Source organism: Oryzias melastigma, linkage group LG11 (genome assembly GCF_002922805.2).
Source record: "Oryzias melastigma strain HK-1 linkage group LG11, ASM292280v2, whole genome shotgun sequence".
Classification (NCBI taxonomy): Eukaryota; Metazoa; Chordata; class Actinopteri; order Beloniformes; family Adrianichthyidae; genus Oryzias; species Oryzias melastigma.
In genome coordinates, this window is record NC_050522.1 from 6259049 (window position 1) to 6272330 (window position 13282).

At 37.6% G+C, this 13282-nt stretch overlaps 2 protein-coding genes across 6 annotated transcripts in view; one reads left to right on the forward strand and one right to left on the reverse strand.

Annotated features, from left to right (window-relative positions):
- col9a2 (procollagen, type IX, alpha 2) overlaps positions 1 to 2228 on the forward strand; it is a 44445-nt gene extending 42217 nt beyond the window's left edge. Inside the window, exon 34 of the mRNA XM_024260442.2 lies at positions 918 to 2228. Within this exon, the coding sequence (XP_024116210.1) occupies positions 918 to 1123 (206 nt within the window). The 3' untranslated portion in view covers positions 1124 to 2228. The remainder of the gene's footprint in view (positions 1 to 917) is intronic.
- A 2411-nt stretch (positions 2229 to 4639) lies between these two features.
- Positions 4640 to 13282, reverse strand: part of col16a1 (collagen, type XVI, alpha 1) — a 110303-nt gene continuing 101660 nt past the window's right edge. For all 5 annotated transcript variants that reach the window (XM_036214174.1, XM_036214173.1, XM_024293685.2 and 2 more), the window contains 8 exons: positions 12954 to 13043; positions 12840 to 12875; positions 11662 to 11706; positions 9552 to 9743; positions 9393 to 9456; positions 9128 to 9304; positions 8978 to 9055; positions 4640 to 6729 (listed from right to left, as the gene is read on the reverse strand). In XM_036214174.1, the coding sequence (XP_036070067.1) occupies positions 6536 to 6729; positions 8978 to 9055; positions 9128 to 9304; positions 9393 to 9456; positions 9552 to 9743; positions 11662 to 11706; positions 12840 to 12875; positions 12954 to 13043 (876 nt within the window). In that variant the 3' untranslated portion in view covers positions 4640 to 6535. The remainder of the gene's footprint in view (positions 6730 to 8977; positions 9056 to 9127; positions 9305 to 9392; positions 9457 to 9551; positions 9744 to 11661; positions 11707 to 12839; positions 12876 to 12953; positions 13044 to 13282) is intronic.

Genomic DNA, 13282 nt, shown 5'->3' on the forward strand with positions numbered 1-13282 from the left:
ATCTTCACTTCCTCGTCCGAGCTGACATCCGGCTCAAAACGATACGCCTGGACATTTTTTTTAATCAAAAAATTGTCATGGCGGACTTTAACTGCAACTCCTACTGCAAGAGATCTGTGTAAGAGATCCCCTGATCCCTAACTACTAAAAAACTATATAGTGCAGGACTATCGAGTGCCCTAATTTTAAAAGCAATTCAGACACCATGCTCACTACTTTTCTTTTGTTTTTCTAAACGCCAGATATGACATCACCAATTTCACAAAGTGAAAATCAAATTAATACAAACATTTTATGACTTCTATTTGTGACTCCACTGTGTTTTGATGATGAAAATGTCAATAATTTATTGAAAATTTACATTTAAACAAATTTTTTTGCTAAAATTTTTCAGCCACAATGAATTATGGTCTATATTTTCTAATGCAGTTAGTATCAATGCACGCTAGTTTTTCGCAAAAACTTCTGGGAAATTTCTAGAGTACTCGATTTTAGAATTGTAGATTCGGACATCACTACAAAATGGCAAATGCACTATATAGTGTTAGTGTTTTTATTTAGTATGACCTTTTATGACTTGCTGTCCACCATTAATCAGAGTAATGAGAAAAGTAAAAGCAGGAGGAAAGATGTCTTGATGCAAAAAAGGAAAATGTTAAGAGAACGATCAGATTCATCTCCTTGTTTTTTTTGGACAATGCTTCTTTTGCGTCGCTGTCAGGAGCAAATACTGACACCTACAGTACCCTCTAGCTGTTAGTGGGTAACAACCACTGAAGTAATTCCTCTTTACTGTTTTTAAAGCACGTGTCACTCTTGAGTAGAAGTGACATCCTTGGGCAAACTATCAAAAAAAAAGTGATTCTCTGAAATTTATCTCCCATAATTATTTAATCACCATCTGATTGATTCTTTAGGTCCTCCTGGCATTGATGGTGTGGCCCGGGATGGAAGGCCCGGTGAAAGAGGACCTCAAGGATCAGCAGGAGAGCCCGGTTATCCCGGCAAGGCAGGTCCTCCAGGGCTCCCAGGCTACTGTGAGGCGGCTATGTGTCTAGCCGCATCAGCATACACCTCACCCCGACTACAGGAGGCGGGAACGATCAAAGGACCCAATGTTTAGAGGCCTGTCTCTCCATCAGAAGATCACAACACCTCACAGGTGAAGGGAGAGATACCACTCCTCGTAGTCGGACAACACCAAGAACGAGAGGTGGGGGACCGTGATGGTGCTGAAAGTGGAGACCCCCCCCTCTCTCTGAGATCTGACAACCTGAAATTTTGACTGGTGAAACATCATGACCTTAATCCCCCCCGCATCACCATGACAACAGCAGCCCACAGCCACCCACTTTCTTTCAGATTCTCCCTTGTTTTGCGATGTCAGTGTCAGCGCCATCCGAAGCTGTGTGAGAGAAACACTTTTGTACTGTGCGTTCTTGTCTCCCATCAACATAACCTCCAAGAGCCAGGAGGAGCTGGAAACCAAACACGGGATAAATGTGATTCTCTTTTTTTGTCACTTTAGATGTGTTTCATTTATGCAACATTTTGGGTGATTTGAATTCCAAGTGCACCAGCCTTTCTTGCAACATCACACCTAAAGCCTTAAACTGTACCAATAAATGATTGCAGCCTAAGTTCTCACTCAGTACTGTATTGTAAAATGTATCTTTTCATGTGTAAACTTGAGTGAAATCTTTGATTTAACTTGTGTACATTGATCTCCCCCTTGTTCCCCTTCCCCAATCCCTGCTTTCTACCTAAGTCCCATTTTAGAAACTAACGACTAGCTTTATATCTTCCTCTTGTTGCTTGGCAACAGCATATCCCAGCGGGCACTCCCATCTCCCACAATGCAGTGCTGTAAATCTTTGTAAATGTGTGTTGATTATTATGTAGAGAAAAAGTAATGGGTTACGATATGCACCACCAAAAACCCCTGGATTAATGAAATCAGTGAATAATGTGCGACTCTCTCCGAAATAACGACTTTTCCTCAGAGCGAATCAGTTAAGCAGCCCAAATGTGCTTTCTATGCCACTGTCAACTTCTCACAGGATGACTGACTTATTTTTTATCAGAAAAAAAGCTATTTATTGTTCTTTATAAAATCATCTGTAAAAGGGGTTTGTTTCCAGCTCTCCCAAACAAATAAAGAGGAACCTTTTGTAAAATCTAATGTTCTTCTACTGGGAATAAAGTCTTTCAGACTTCTTAAATTTTTATTTATTATTAATAAAGGATGTGTTTTTGATCAGCATTTTACACCAGAGCTGCACAAAGACTGAAAATTGTTCATTATACAAAGTGAAAATTGTGTGTATTTTGAATAAGGAACTATGAATTTATAGATATAATCCAGATATCACTTTATGTAAATAATTCTAAATAAAAATAGAATGCCAAATGAAAAGCATTAGATTAATGCTTGCATTTTTCCTGCTCATGTTTCAGAAAAATCTCTTGGTGATGGAGAAGAAAAACCTGCAAATCAGAACAACCAGAAATAAGAAACCTAACAGTTTAAAAGGATTAGTTAACTATTTTTTCTGCTAGATTAGAGGGTTAAACATTCTAAGAGGAAACAGAAAATAGTATAAAGATAAAAGGTGAACAAAAATGTCAAATCAAAGAACAAAACAACATAAAACATCATTTTCAATATTCCAAAAACTGCAAACACTGAACAACTGCGACGCATCTCCTGGTAAATATAATGATTTGCAGAAATGCATATGAAACTATAATGGCAGAAGACCTGCAGACAAGAACAAAACAACAACAAATACACAGGGTACAATACTGAAAGAGTCTAAATAGCTGGAAAACTAAAACAGTAATAACAGCAGAGAGGAGGACTATAGCAAGAAATATTACTCTGACTGCACTATAAATGTTTTTGTTTTTTTTAAAGAACAAGAAACTCCAAAAGATTCAGGATAAAAAAAACTACCAACAGACTCAAGGACACACACTGCAAGTAATGTGTTATCAATGACACCAGAACATGGAGAAAAGTATAAACCGTAATCTAAAGCTATGGACACCAAACCCAATTCGCACGTCAAATTTGCGCCGGCCGCCTCTATTTGGACACGTGGCGAATTCTCTGCTCGACGCCTGTCCAAACCTTGGGCTCGACGCCCCAGTCGCATGTGGGAAGAGTTACAGCCAAATATTTTTCATCTGATCGCCACATGGAGCTGTCTGTGTGGGTCCTGTCTAAATGCATGGAAGACATGGATGATGTTGAGTGATCAGGATTATGTTTTCTTTTAGAGAGCTCTGCAAAAGCGTCGGTTATCATGTCTCCACATTTGGATTCATGAGATCATTCAGACTCTTCCAGTACGGTGAGATTCACTAGGGGCTGGTGTTGATTATACATTCCAGAAACAATTTGATTCAATTCACTAGAGCCTCAATAGATTCGAATGTTTGATTTTTTTTTTTTTATTCTTTCGATTCTTCCAATAAATTCAATTTTTAGTTTACACACGTATACAAATTTGTTTAGAAATACATCAATAATCTACTAAATGTTTTGAATACATTTGTATTAATCTGATACAGTTCAAATGCTTTAAAATGTATTAGTGAAATAATGAGATTGTTAATAACATACAGTGTTACATGTTTTCTTTAAAGGAGAATTTCTAAAAAAAAATTTCAGATCATTAACATTGTAAACAGTATTCTGCTTCTCCTGGAGGGCGTTTCAGTTTGGCCACTAGGTGGCGATAGTGCTCTATATTACACCTTATTCCAGAAGAAGTATAAGTATAAGCAAAAAACAATGTTTTAGACCACAAATGCTTACTTAAATCGTCTGTGAGTATAGAAAGATCAGTCAGATATTCAACCAAGTGTTAGCATTAGCCGTCCTATGGAAAATTCTATTAAACGTTAGCATCAAGCTAGCAGACTTTAGTTTTATGTGCTAAATCGATCTTTTATGAATCAATTATTGATCTATTAAGCTTAAATCGATTCAAATCGATTGCGTCAACCCAGCCCTAAGATTCACTATCTACTGCAGGAGCAGAAATGACGGCTGCTTTCTGCGGTACCTCCATAAACCAGTTTGATGACTTTTTGTTCCGCATTAGTCCAAAGGTAAAAATATAACAAGAATACAATTAGCGGACCTTTCATAAATCTCTCAATGCAAATAGGAAAAATATCATAAAGGACAGTAATCCACATAACCGTTGGATTTGGATCACTGAACACGTCATGGGCCAAATCAGAGTCCCTGATTGGTTGACGCCTTCGCCAAAGTTCGCATATTTTTACTCATACATGGCGTGCCACCCAAACTACGTTGGTGCCAGAATAATACTCCTCGCCTGATGGCCAAATTGCACCGCAGGAGCTTTAAATGTGTCTTAACATTGAAACTAGACACCTCTGCAATGCGAATTGCGTCATGTGTGAAGGCGGCATAAGAAGCAAAGATACAAGAAGAAGCAAACAACCTACCGTATTTTTCAGACTTTGGTCACTGCAGTCAAAACAAAAAAATAAAGAAAGAAATAAATAATTAAAGCTAAAAAATATCAACTTTACTCCAGCTGACTTTTTGAAGAAAGTAACTATTCGCTCATAATTTTCAGAGTACATGGGACGTTTACACTTTTTTTTTTTTTTTGGGCCGTACAGACATGAGGAAGGGTTTGGATTATGGTTTGGGTCAAATACACCAAAAGCTGTCCCCGTCTGAGGATTACTCAATTGGAGAGAATAAATGTCACACAGCTAAAGTTTAACTTTAATTAAAATAAGTCCGACCAAAAGTGACATTTAGCCTGGGACACACCTAAAATATGTGCAGGCAATCCAGGAATGTAGAACTTAGCCAAACATATTACGTGTTCCCAACATGGATTCCCATTCATTTTTGTCCTTGTTGGATGTAAATACGTAAGAATATCAACAGCCTTGGAGAAATGTAGCAAAATACAGGAAAAATTTGACATTTTATCTTAAAAGGCATCATAATAACATCCTAGATAACAATAATAGAAAGACAAATGGGTATTGTGTTGTGTGTGTTGCACTTCTGGCTTTATGAAATATTGGAAAAATCTAGTCTATTAGCGCAACATATGAACATTTATTGAGATAACCATAGCATAAGAAACATGCTAACAAGTCAACTAAACTCAGCGTTTCTTCTATCTTGGTGAATACTGATACACTCACCTACACTGCCCTCTAGCTGTAGTTTGTATTTATTAAAAAAAACAAAAAAAAAAACATGTAAGCCAAATCCTTCCCAAACTATGCAAAGAAACAGCAACAAATACTCTGAAAAATACAATATAAAGAAAAACTATTCATTTAATAATTAAAGACAAAATATCCAAAACACACTAGGAAAGGACAAAATCCACAGAACAGAAGGCATGGAGTGGTTTCTGTCTGAAAGCTTGTTGTTGTTGTTCCTAGAAGCATTCTACAAAAGAAAGAAATAGATGACATTTTAGAGATGTTTCTAACAAAACAAACCACAAACCTTTTTTTGAAAAGCACTTTAATTCAGTCTAATATGTCCTGGGTGTTGCTTTGGTGAAACAAACGTCTGACCACAGAGTTCAAACACATGTAAAAGTGTAAATGACTTGAAACGCCACAGAAACAAAAAAAAAAAAAAAAAACTGAAAATAAGAAACCAGAATTCAGGGTTGATGTATATTTTTTTACACGTGACTGTAAGGCTTAGATGCTTTGCAGCAATATCATGCAATAGGCTCATTTTTTAAATATAAATCCTAAATCAAATAGAAATACAGATTTTTCTCAAATTTCAGAACTATTAAAAATAACCCACGGAACTGCAAAAGCCAAGTATTTTTTTTACAATTAGCTTTCAATTTACTGAAGAGATACAAATAATTATAATAAGATAAAGAAATCTGAATTTAAGTGACATTTGTTCCACAAAACCAGCAATTAAAAAATGGCTAACCGTCAGCATGCCCAATATAAAACTTTTTAAAAAGTATAAAAAGCCAAAATATATAAATAAGCATATAAATATTTACAAAACAATCAATGCATCAGAGAGTGTAAATGCAGTGGTATCTAAAAATTATTCAGGGTTTTTTTTTTTTTTTTTGCATGTCAAATTTAAGCACAAGTAATGGCCATTCTGCTAGACAGAGGGTGGAAATGTGCAAAATAAAACAAGAGAATAATACATGGAACTATGATGAAAGTCTGTGTGTTGTTGCCCAAGAGAATCACAAAATCCCACCAAATAATGAAGATAGACGGCAGAAATATTTAAGGAAGAGTAAATACAGATTTTGATTCTTGTCATATCTTATGCTGTTTTAAAAAAAGGCACAAAAAAGCAGGAAATGCATTGAAGGGTAAATACTGATGTTGGAGAAAGTCCTGGGTTCAGTTCCTGTAGGATCCAAGGTAGAGTTTTCAATCTAGCAATTAGATTTATTTTTTTTTTATTTTTTTTGCTTTTTGGGGTCACTAAATACTTCTTTGGTCCCTTCTTTGCATCCTTCGCCCTCTACCAAGGGCCTTTGACGGGAGGGCCCTTAGGGCTGTAGTCTACTTGGTGGGTCATACAGTCCACGGGATTACATCGACCCTCTTTTCCTTTAGTCCCGGGGGCTCCAGGAGGACCAGGGATCCCAGGGACACCCTGTTGGCCAACTGACCCAGGGGGTCCCATTTTTCCATATCCGGGGGGACCGGGAACACCTGAGAAAGTAAGAGAGGAAGTTAAAGAAACAAAGGTCCAGCATTCATGTTCAGCAAATGGCCTCGAAATCTTGTTAATATTGAGAATATGCTCAAAAACCTTAAAGATTAAAGGGTAACCAAACACTAAATCAACTTTTTTTAGCTGTTACAAATGGGGCTTTTAAAGTGCTTTCTGTTGGTCCTTGACACATTTTTGACAATTTAAGATAAAAGTTCTGAAATTACAGTCCAAAACTGTCGGTGTGCTGCCCCCTAGAGGTTGAAACTGAGTATCACAGTTGAATTTTATGATTGGTCAACTGGTGCTAGTCCCACGTCGTTTGAGAAGTTTCACATCATCGTGCTTTGAAGCTCCAGAAGAAAAGGCTCACCCATTTTTGATTCTGTAACGGTTGGTCGCTATCGTGTTAGCTTTAGCATGTAGCTGCAGCTGTACTGCCTACGATTGTCAAAAATCTACTAGCTTGCAAAACCTTGTAGTCGACTAGGAAGTTAGGCAAGCATATGTCTGTGCTTGAGTTTAATTGGAATTGAATCCAGCAAATTCCATTATGGTGATGGGATGGTGATTTCACTCGGGATTGGCTGCCTAATACGCTAGCCATTTTTAGCTATAATGCTAGCATCATTTTACCACTCAGATACGGGTCCTCTTCGGTCTGGACCATTAGCACCTGCTTCAAGAGAAGGTGGAGGAGAAAAATCCTCAACCAATACTGGCATCACTTTTCTCGGAACAATCTTCCATTTTTAAGACGCAGCGTTACCTCAAGCTAACCTAACTGTCACTGTCAATCGCACACCTCCCCCGCTCATCCTGTCGCTTTTTTTTTTCTTTTCATTTAAAAAAAATCTGGGCTGAGAGCTGAGTTAGCTTCCAACTGTTCTGTTGTGTTATCCTTTAAGATAATAATTCATTTGAAATGTAAGCAACATTTCTGGCTCCAGATTTAAAGCAAACAATAAAACAAAACAAAACAAATTTTGTAAATATTACCCCAAATTTGAAGCCGTTTGTCCAAACGTTTCTTTAAAGTATATATAGTTTACTTTAATATATTGTTTCATGAATATACTCAATATTTATTTAAATAATTAACCATCTTAAGAAAAACATTTTGGGAAAAAATAAATATGTTTTTTAAAGAATAACCAAATGGCTTAAAACCCACTTTTGATTTATTTTCAAAAACATTCCCAGTGGTCTGTTAATTACTATTATGCCGTTTTCAGACATAAAAACACACACACAAAAACTCCAAAACCCTGTGTCGTTATAGGGCATGGTTTTTGCAGAGGGGCCGAAATTCATCTCTGAGTTGTGGGCGGAACTGTTGTCACTGAGCAACCACCCGCCCCCCTTCCCATCACCCATAACACCAAAAACATCATTTTCATCTTCAACTTAAACTCAATTTACACTGAAAAAGTGAAACATTGGATCAATTAAGAAAACTTTTGTAATTTGCTAAATTTTAAATTATTAGTTTGTATCAAATTACATTTTTGAGTTGATAGTTAACTCAACTTTTCTTAATTGATCCAATTCCCTTTTTTCACTGAAATAACTTAAAAAATAGTGTAATCCACAAACATAGTATTAGTTCAATATTATTTATATATAAAAAAAATCATTTTAATGACGTCAACAAACCACTTGGAAAGAAATGCTAAAATAATAACACATCAATCCACCTCTTTTTGTGGATGATGCTGCTACTAAAGTCGTTGTCAAGGCAACATGCATAAAACATGAGCCATTAGCTCAATTCGATCATTTCTCGAGAGTGAATAAAAAAATGTTTTATGTAAAGTGACTGCAGCTGCGAGTTTAGCAAATTTGGCCAAACACTTCCTGAACTGTTGATTAAGGTTTCTCAGACATTGGAATTTGGATTGAATGACTAAAAAAATTGTAATTTTTTTTTCTGGAGAGGAATGAAGAGACAAAATTGTGAGTGATGAAAACTCTTTTTCATCACACCAGCAATTTGGCAATCAACAGCAAACGCAAACATTTTAAGCTCATTAGCTAAAATTACACGAAATGATGGAAATTAAAGTAAAATGAGTTTTTCTCTAATTGTGTGTAAAAGACTTGAAGAATATAATGAAAAGATGTTTCATTTTCTCAAATAAAATGCTTTGGAATTGCTTTGTTTATGGAAATCACTTCTTTGAAAACACAATGTGTTCTTAATTAAATGTAATAAAAAAGCTAAATCATGTCTCAGTGAAATGTTACCTGGTGCTCCTGGAGGTCCTATGTCTCCCATCTCTCCAACACCCTTATCACCTTTTGTCCCTTGAGGTCCTCGTGGTCCTGCATAAAAAGAACTGCCGGTTAAATCCACGCAGCTAAAGTTATGGAAATAAGGAAGAAAAACGTGCGTGCCTGGAAGTCCTGGCCCGCCGGGCCGCCCTTGTCTGCCGATCTGTCCTGGGTGTCCCGGAGCACCTGGGGGTCCGGGAGTACCTGGAGTACCGTCTTTCCCAGGGGGCCCAGGCCGACCTGGGGATGCTACCATCTCCACGGGCATCTGCATGCGGGACATATAGTAGCCCATCCTCTCTGTGGTGAAAGAAAGAAACAATGATTTGTTTAAATTAACGTGAACTTAAAAGAGCAAACAGGAATGTTTCGAAGGAAATTCACGGACCATCGAAGATTTTGATGACCTGTTGGCGAATGAAGCTCCTGATGTCATCGTAGTTGACAACAGCCTATTTAGGAATAGGGATAGAGAAAACGTAAGAGAAACACTTGAAAGTGGGTCTACCTTTCTATGTAATTTATGACCATTAACAAACTTTCTTACGTCATTTCCTGGCGTCCCCGCAGGACCAGGGGGTCCAGGTGGGCCAGATGAGCCCTGGCTTCCCCGTTCTCCTCGGGGTCCGGCTGGGCCCATCATAGGTTGAGCATCTTTGGGAAGATATCCTCCCCCTGGTGGGCCTGGTCTACCTCTCTCTCCCTGAGGACCTCGCTGTCCAGGGGCCCCCGGCTCCCCCTAGGGATTAGTAAAGGGGAACCAGACATTCTAGATTGTTAAAATTGTTTAAGAATTTAAACATTTTTTTGTGGTTTGATGGTGGGTTTGAAAAATGTTTTGACTGAAGTATTTCAGTCGAAAAAAATGAGAAAGAAAAAATGTATAGTTGTTTTATTTGGGAAAAATCCCCAACTGTCTTCCTTTCCTTTTGATTTCTGTGCCAAGCTAAGACTATAGTTTAATGAAAATCCACAATATTTATACCACTTTTGACTAAAATTAAGATGTACAATATTTATTGCCATTTAAAAACAATAATTTATTTATTTATTTTATAAAAAATAATAATAATTAAAAAAAACAAAAAGAAATAGTTATTTAATTTTTTTTTAATAAAAAAAAACAAAAACAAACAAAAAAAAAACACAATTATTTGACTAAGAAGTGTACAATAAAAATACAAGATGTTTCTTAAGGTCTAAAGCAGATTTGGCCCTGGGCTACATGGTGGCCAAGGCGAAACATGCGTTGGGTAAGGAGGGGCCCACACCGGGCAAAATTATTGACAGTTATTTTAGTAAATTATTTTATTTATGTTTTTAATTATTAAAGTTTTTTTTACATTTTAAGCAAAAGAAGTGATGTGTCAAACTTAAAAAAAAAAAAAAAACATTAATGTATAGCTTAATCATTGCAATTTGGCACCCCTTTCAGCAGATTGCGTAATAGGCGGCTGCCTAGTTCATCTATGCCCAGGGCAGGCCCTGTTTTAAAGACACATTCTGACAATTTTTTGATTCTGATTTATAAGTGTACCTAATAGTATTTCAATTATGATTATGCCATTCTTAGCCCAAATAAAAAATAAAAAAAACTATCATTTTCTAGAATGTAGTTTCTGCAGAGCGGCAGGATTTGTGCGAAATTGCCTCTGATTTGTGGGCAGGACAGTTGGTACGGAGTGAGCATGCTCCCCTTCCCATCAACCATAATAGAGATATCTCTGTTGAAGAGAATGGACAAGAGCTTGTTGGCCACCCCATGTATTTTATGTCACAAATATGATCTTTTAAAACCTGCATTTTTTTTTTTTTGCTCCTGATTCAGAACGATTTGAATGAAGAAATACTCAGAAAAAGGAAATTTTTGGCTCAATTTTCATCATTTATGTCCTCTATCATCACAAAAACATATTAAAAGCACCAAAAACCCCATTTTCATCGGAGTGGGTCTTTAAGTCGGCTTCTGCTTATGTCTCTTTCACTCTTCAGTCGGCAGTGCTCTCTTTTCAGGTTCTATAAACACACATTTAAAAACAGCTCGGCTACATTAGCGACAGTGATTTATTGAGGACAAAGCGTCCCATAATGGACGTCTAATGTTTACACGTCACCGATAGACAGGCGGCTCCTGAAATAGAGAGGAGTGAGCAGAAGAGAGAAGTACGTTTTTGTCTTTCTCCTCTCTTCTGAGCGGCTAAAACCCTGACAATGCCGTCCTGTCAGCGTGACAAATAGCCTCATCTAGCATCTCTCCTCATGCTTAATAGCATTATCCCAGAGGCAGAAGAATGACTCTATCACTGCACCGACCTACTGTAAGCCTCTTTCTGACGAGAGATCCAACAGCGAGGGGGGGAGGCCGGATGCCAGCCTAGAGGGGGGGGGGGGGGGGAGTGATGCGAGGACGAGGTCTGTGCGGTTCAGGAGGTTAGTGAACTGATGACTGTGTTAAATGTGGGTGCTGAGTGGCAGAAACGCAGGCGAGCGGGTGAGGTCAGCAGCGAGGCGAGCCAACATTAGTCTCCCCAGACTACAGAGTGCAGGAAAGAGGTGAATCCTGCTTTGATGGCGGGGTGGTGGTGGTGGGGTTGATGCACAGCTTGACAGCACACATGCATTCACACAGTTCCTCACCACAATGAGAAGGGTTTTACCTTCTGGCCCGACTGCCCGTTCTCACCCGGAATGCCAGCGACACCCTGTGAAACAAAAGAGACACATCAGCTTAGCATGATAGGGCAAAGCAATATATCGAGTATAAATAAAATCCCAGATTTTTTCACACCAACATCAATTTCTGATTTCTAGATATATTTTGTCATTATCTCAACCCTTTAATATTGGAGTTTTCTTTCATTTATTGTAACTCTTCAATCGCAATTGCGGACAAAAGCAGCTTTGCGCCATCATGCAACACTTTACCTTTGCAATACACTAAATGTCATAAAGTGTTGTAAATTGGTGTAAACTTGATATAAAGAAGCTGCTTTTCTTAGCGTCAGAATCACCTGATTCACGTTGATCGCCTAAATGGTCTAAAGAAGGGGTGTCAGACTCAATCGCACAAAGGGACAAAATCCAAAACACACCTTTGGTCATGGGCCGAACAGTGAACATTCTAAAATTAGATTTGCTATAAGCTTTAAAACATTACTTGCGATAATGCTAGTGTGAATGCTATAAGCTGAATTTGGCCGCCGAAGATGTTAGTGCTGATAGCTGAAGATGCTGAAATTGATAGCTAAAAACGTTAAAGGAGAAAATGCTGAAGCTGATAGTCAGCGAAAATATTAGATAAATGCCAAATTACTCCAAAAAACTAATAAAGAAGACTTAGGTTAGCCAAAACAGCTAGCATGTAGCTGATAAAATAGCTAAAAAATCTTGGTAAATGCCAAAATAGTCCAAAAAGTTAAAATGAGGAACCATTTTTAAAACTTTAATACTGACTTTTTACATAATTATGAATAATAAAAAGGCAGGAATATTATTCCAGAATAAATTAGCTTAAACCTTAAACAACTTCCAATGTTTTAGTCTCCATGACGCGTACGTACCTATGTTTCTATGACTGTTGTGCAAAACGTAGAAAACACGCCATTGAATGCGCATTGAAAGTTACACCAAAATGAATTTCGATCATTCAGGGACTTGGATTTCTTAGTTAAATAAGGATGGCATCCCTTTTCATTAACGGAAGTGCCAAATTGATCATGAAGGAGCAATTAATAATTGCAGTTTGTGCATGTCTGGAAATAGTTTTTTTAACTCAAAGAACGTGTATGCATCTCTGGTGTTAAAGGGTTAAATCAAAAAATCTGACTTTACTCACATCTTTACCAGGAGCACCGTCACTGCCAGGCTCGCCCTAAAGTAAAAGCAGAGAGGGTTAAAACATACTATTCCATCTAATTGGCCAATATTAAAAAGCTAAAAAATGATTAACCATTTGTCCCGGATGTCCAGGTGGTCCCGGAGGTCCAACGATCCCTGGCAGACCTCTGTCTCCAGCTTCGCCCTTATCTCCTTTTATACCCTACAGAGAACAAGTGAAAAGATGGAGAGGATTTTCTTCGTATAGCTTTTGGCCACACTTCTGAATTTTGAATGTGTTCCCCATAAACACACACATTCACAAACACACACGCACGAGCGCGCACACTCAATTTATGGCTTGTAATCCATTATAGTAAACATTTCTACAGGCACATCAATTTAAACTCGTGGCTCTTTGAATTCCACATCCTTATCTCAAGTCATCTGTTTGTTTGTTTT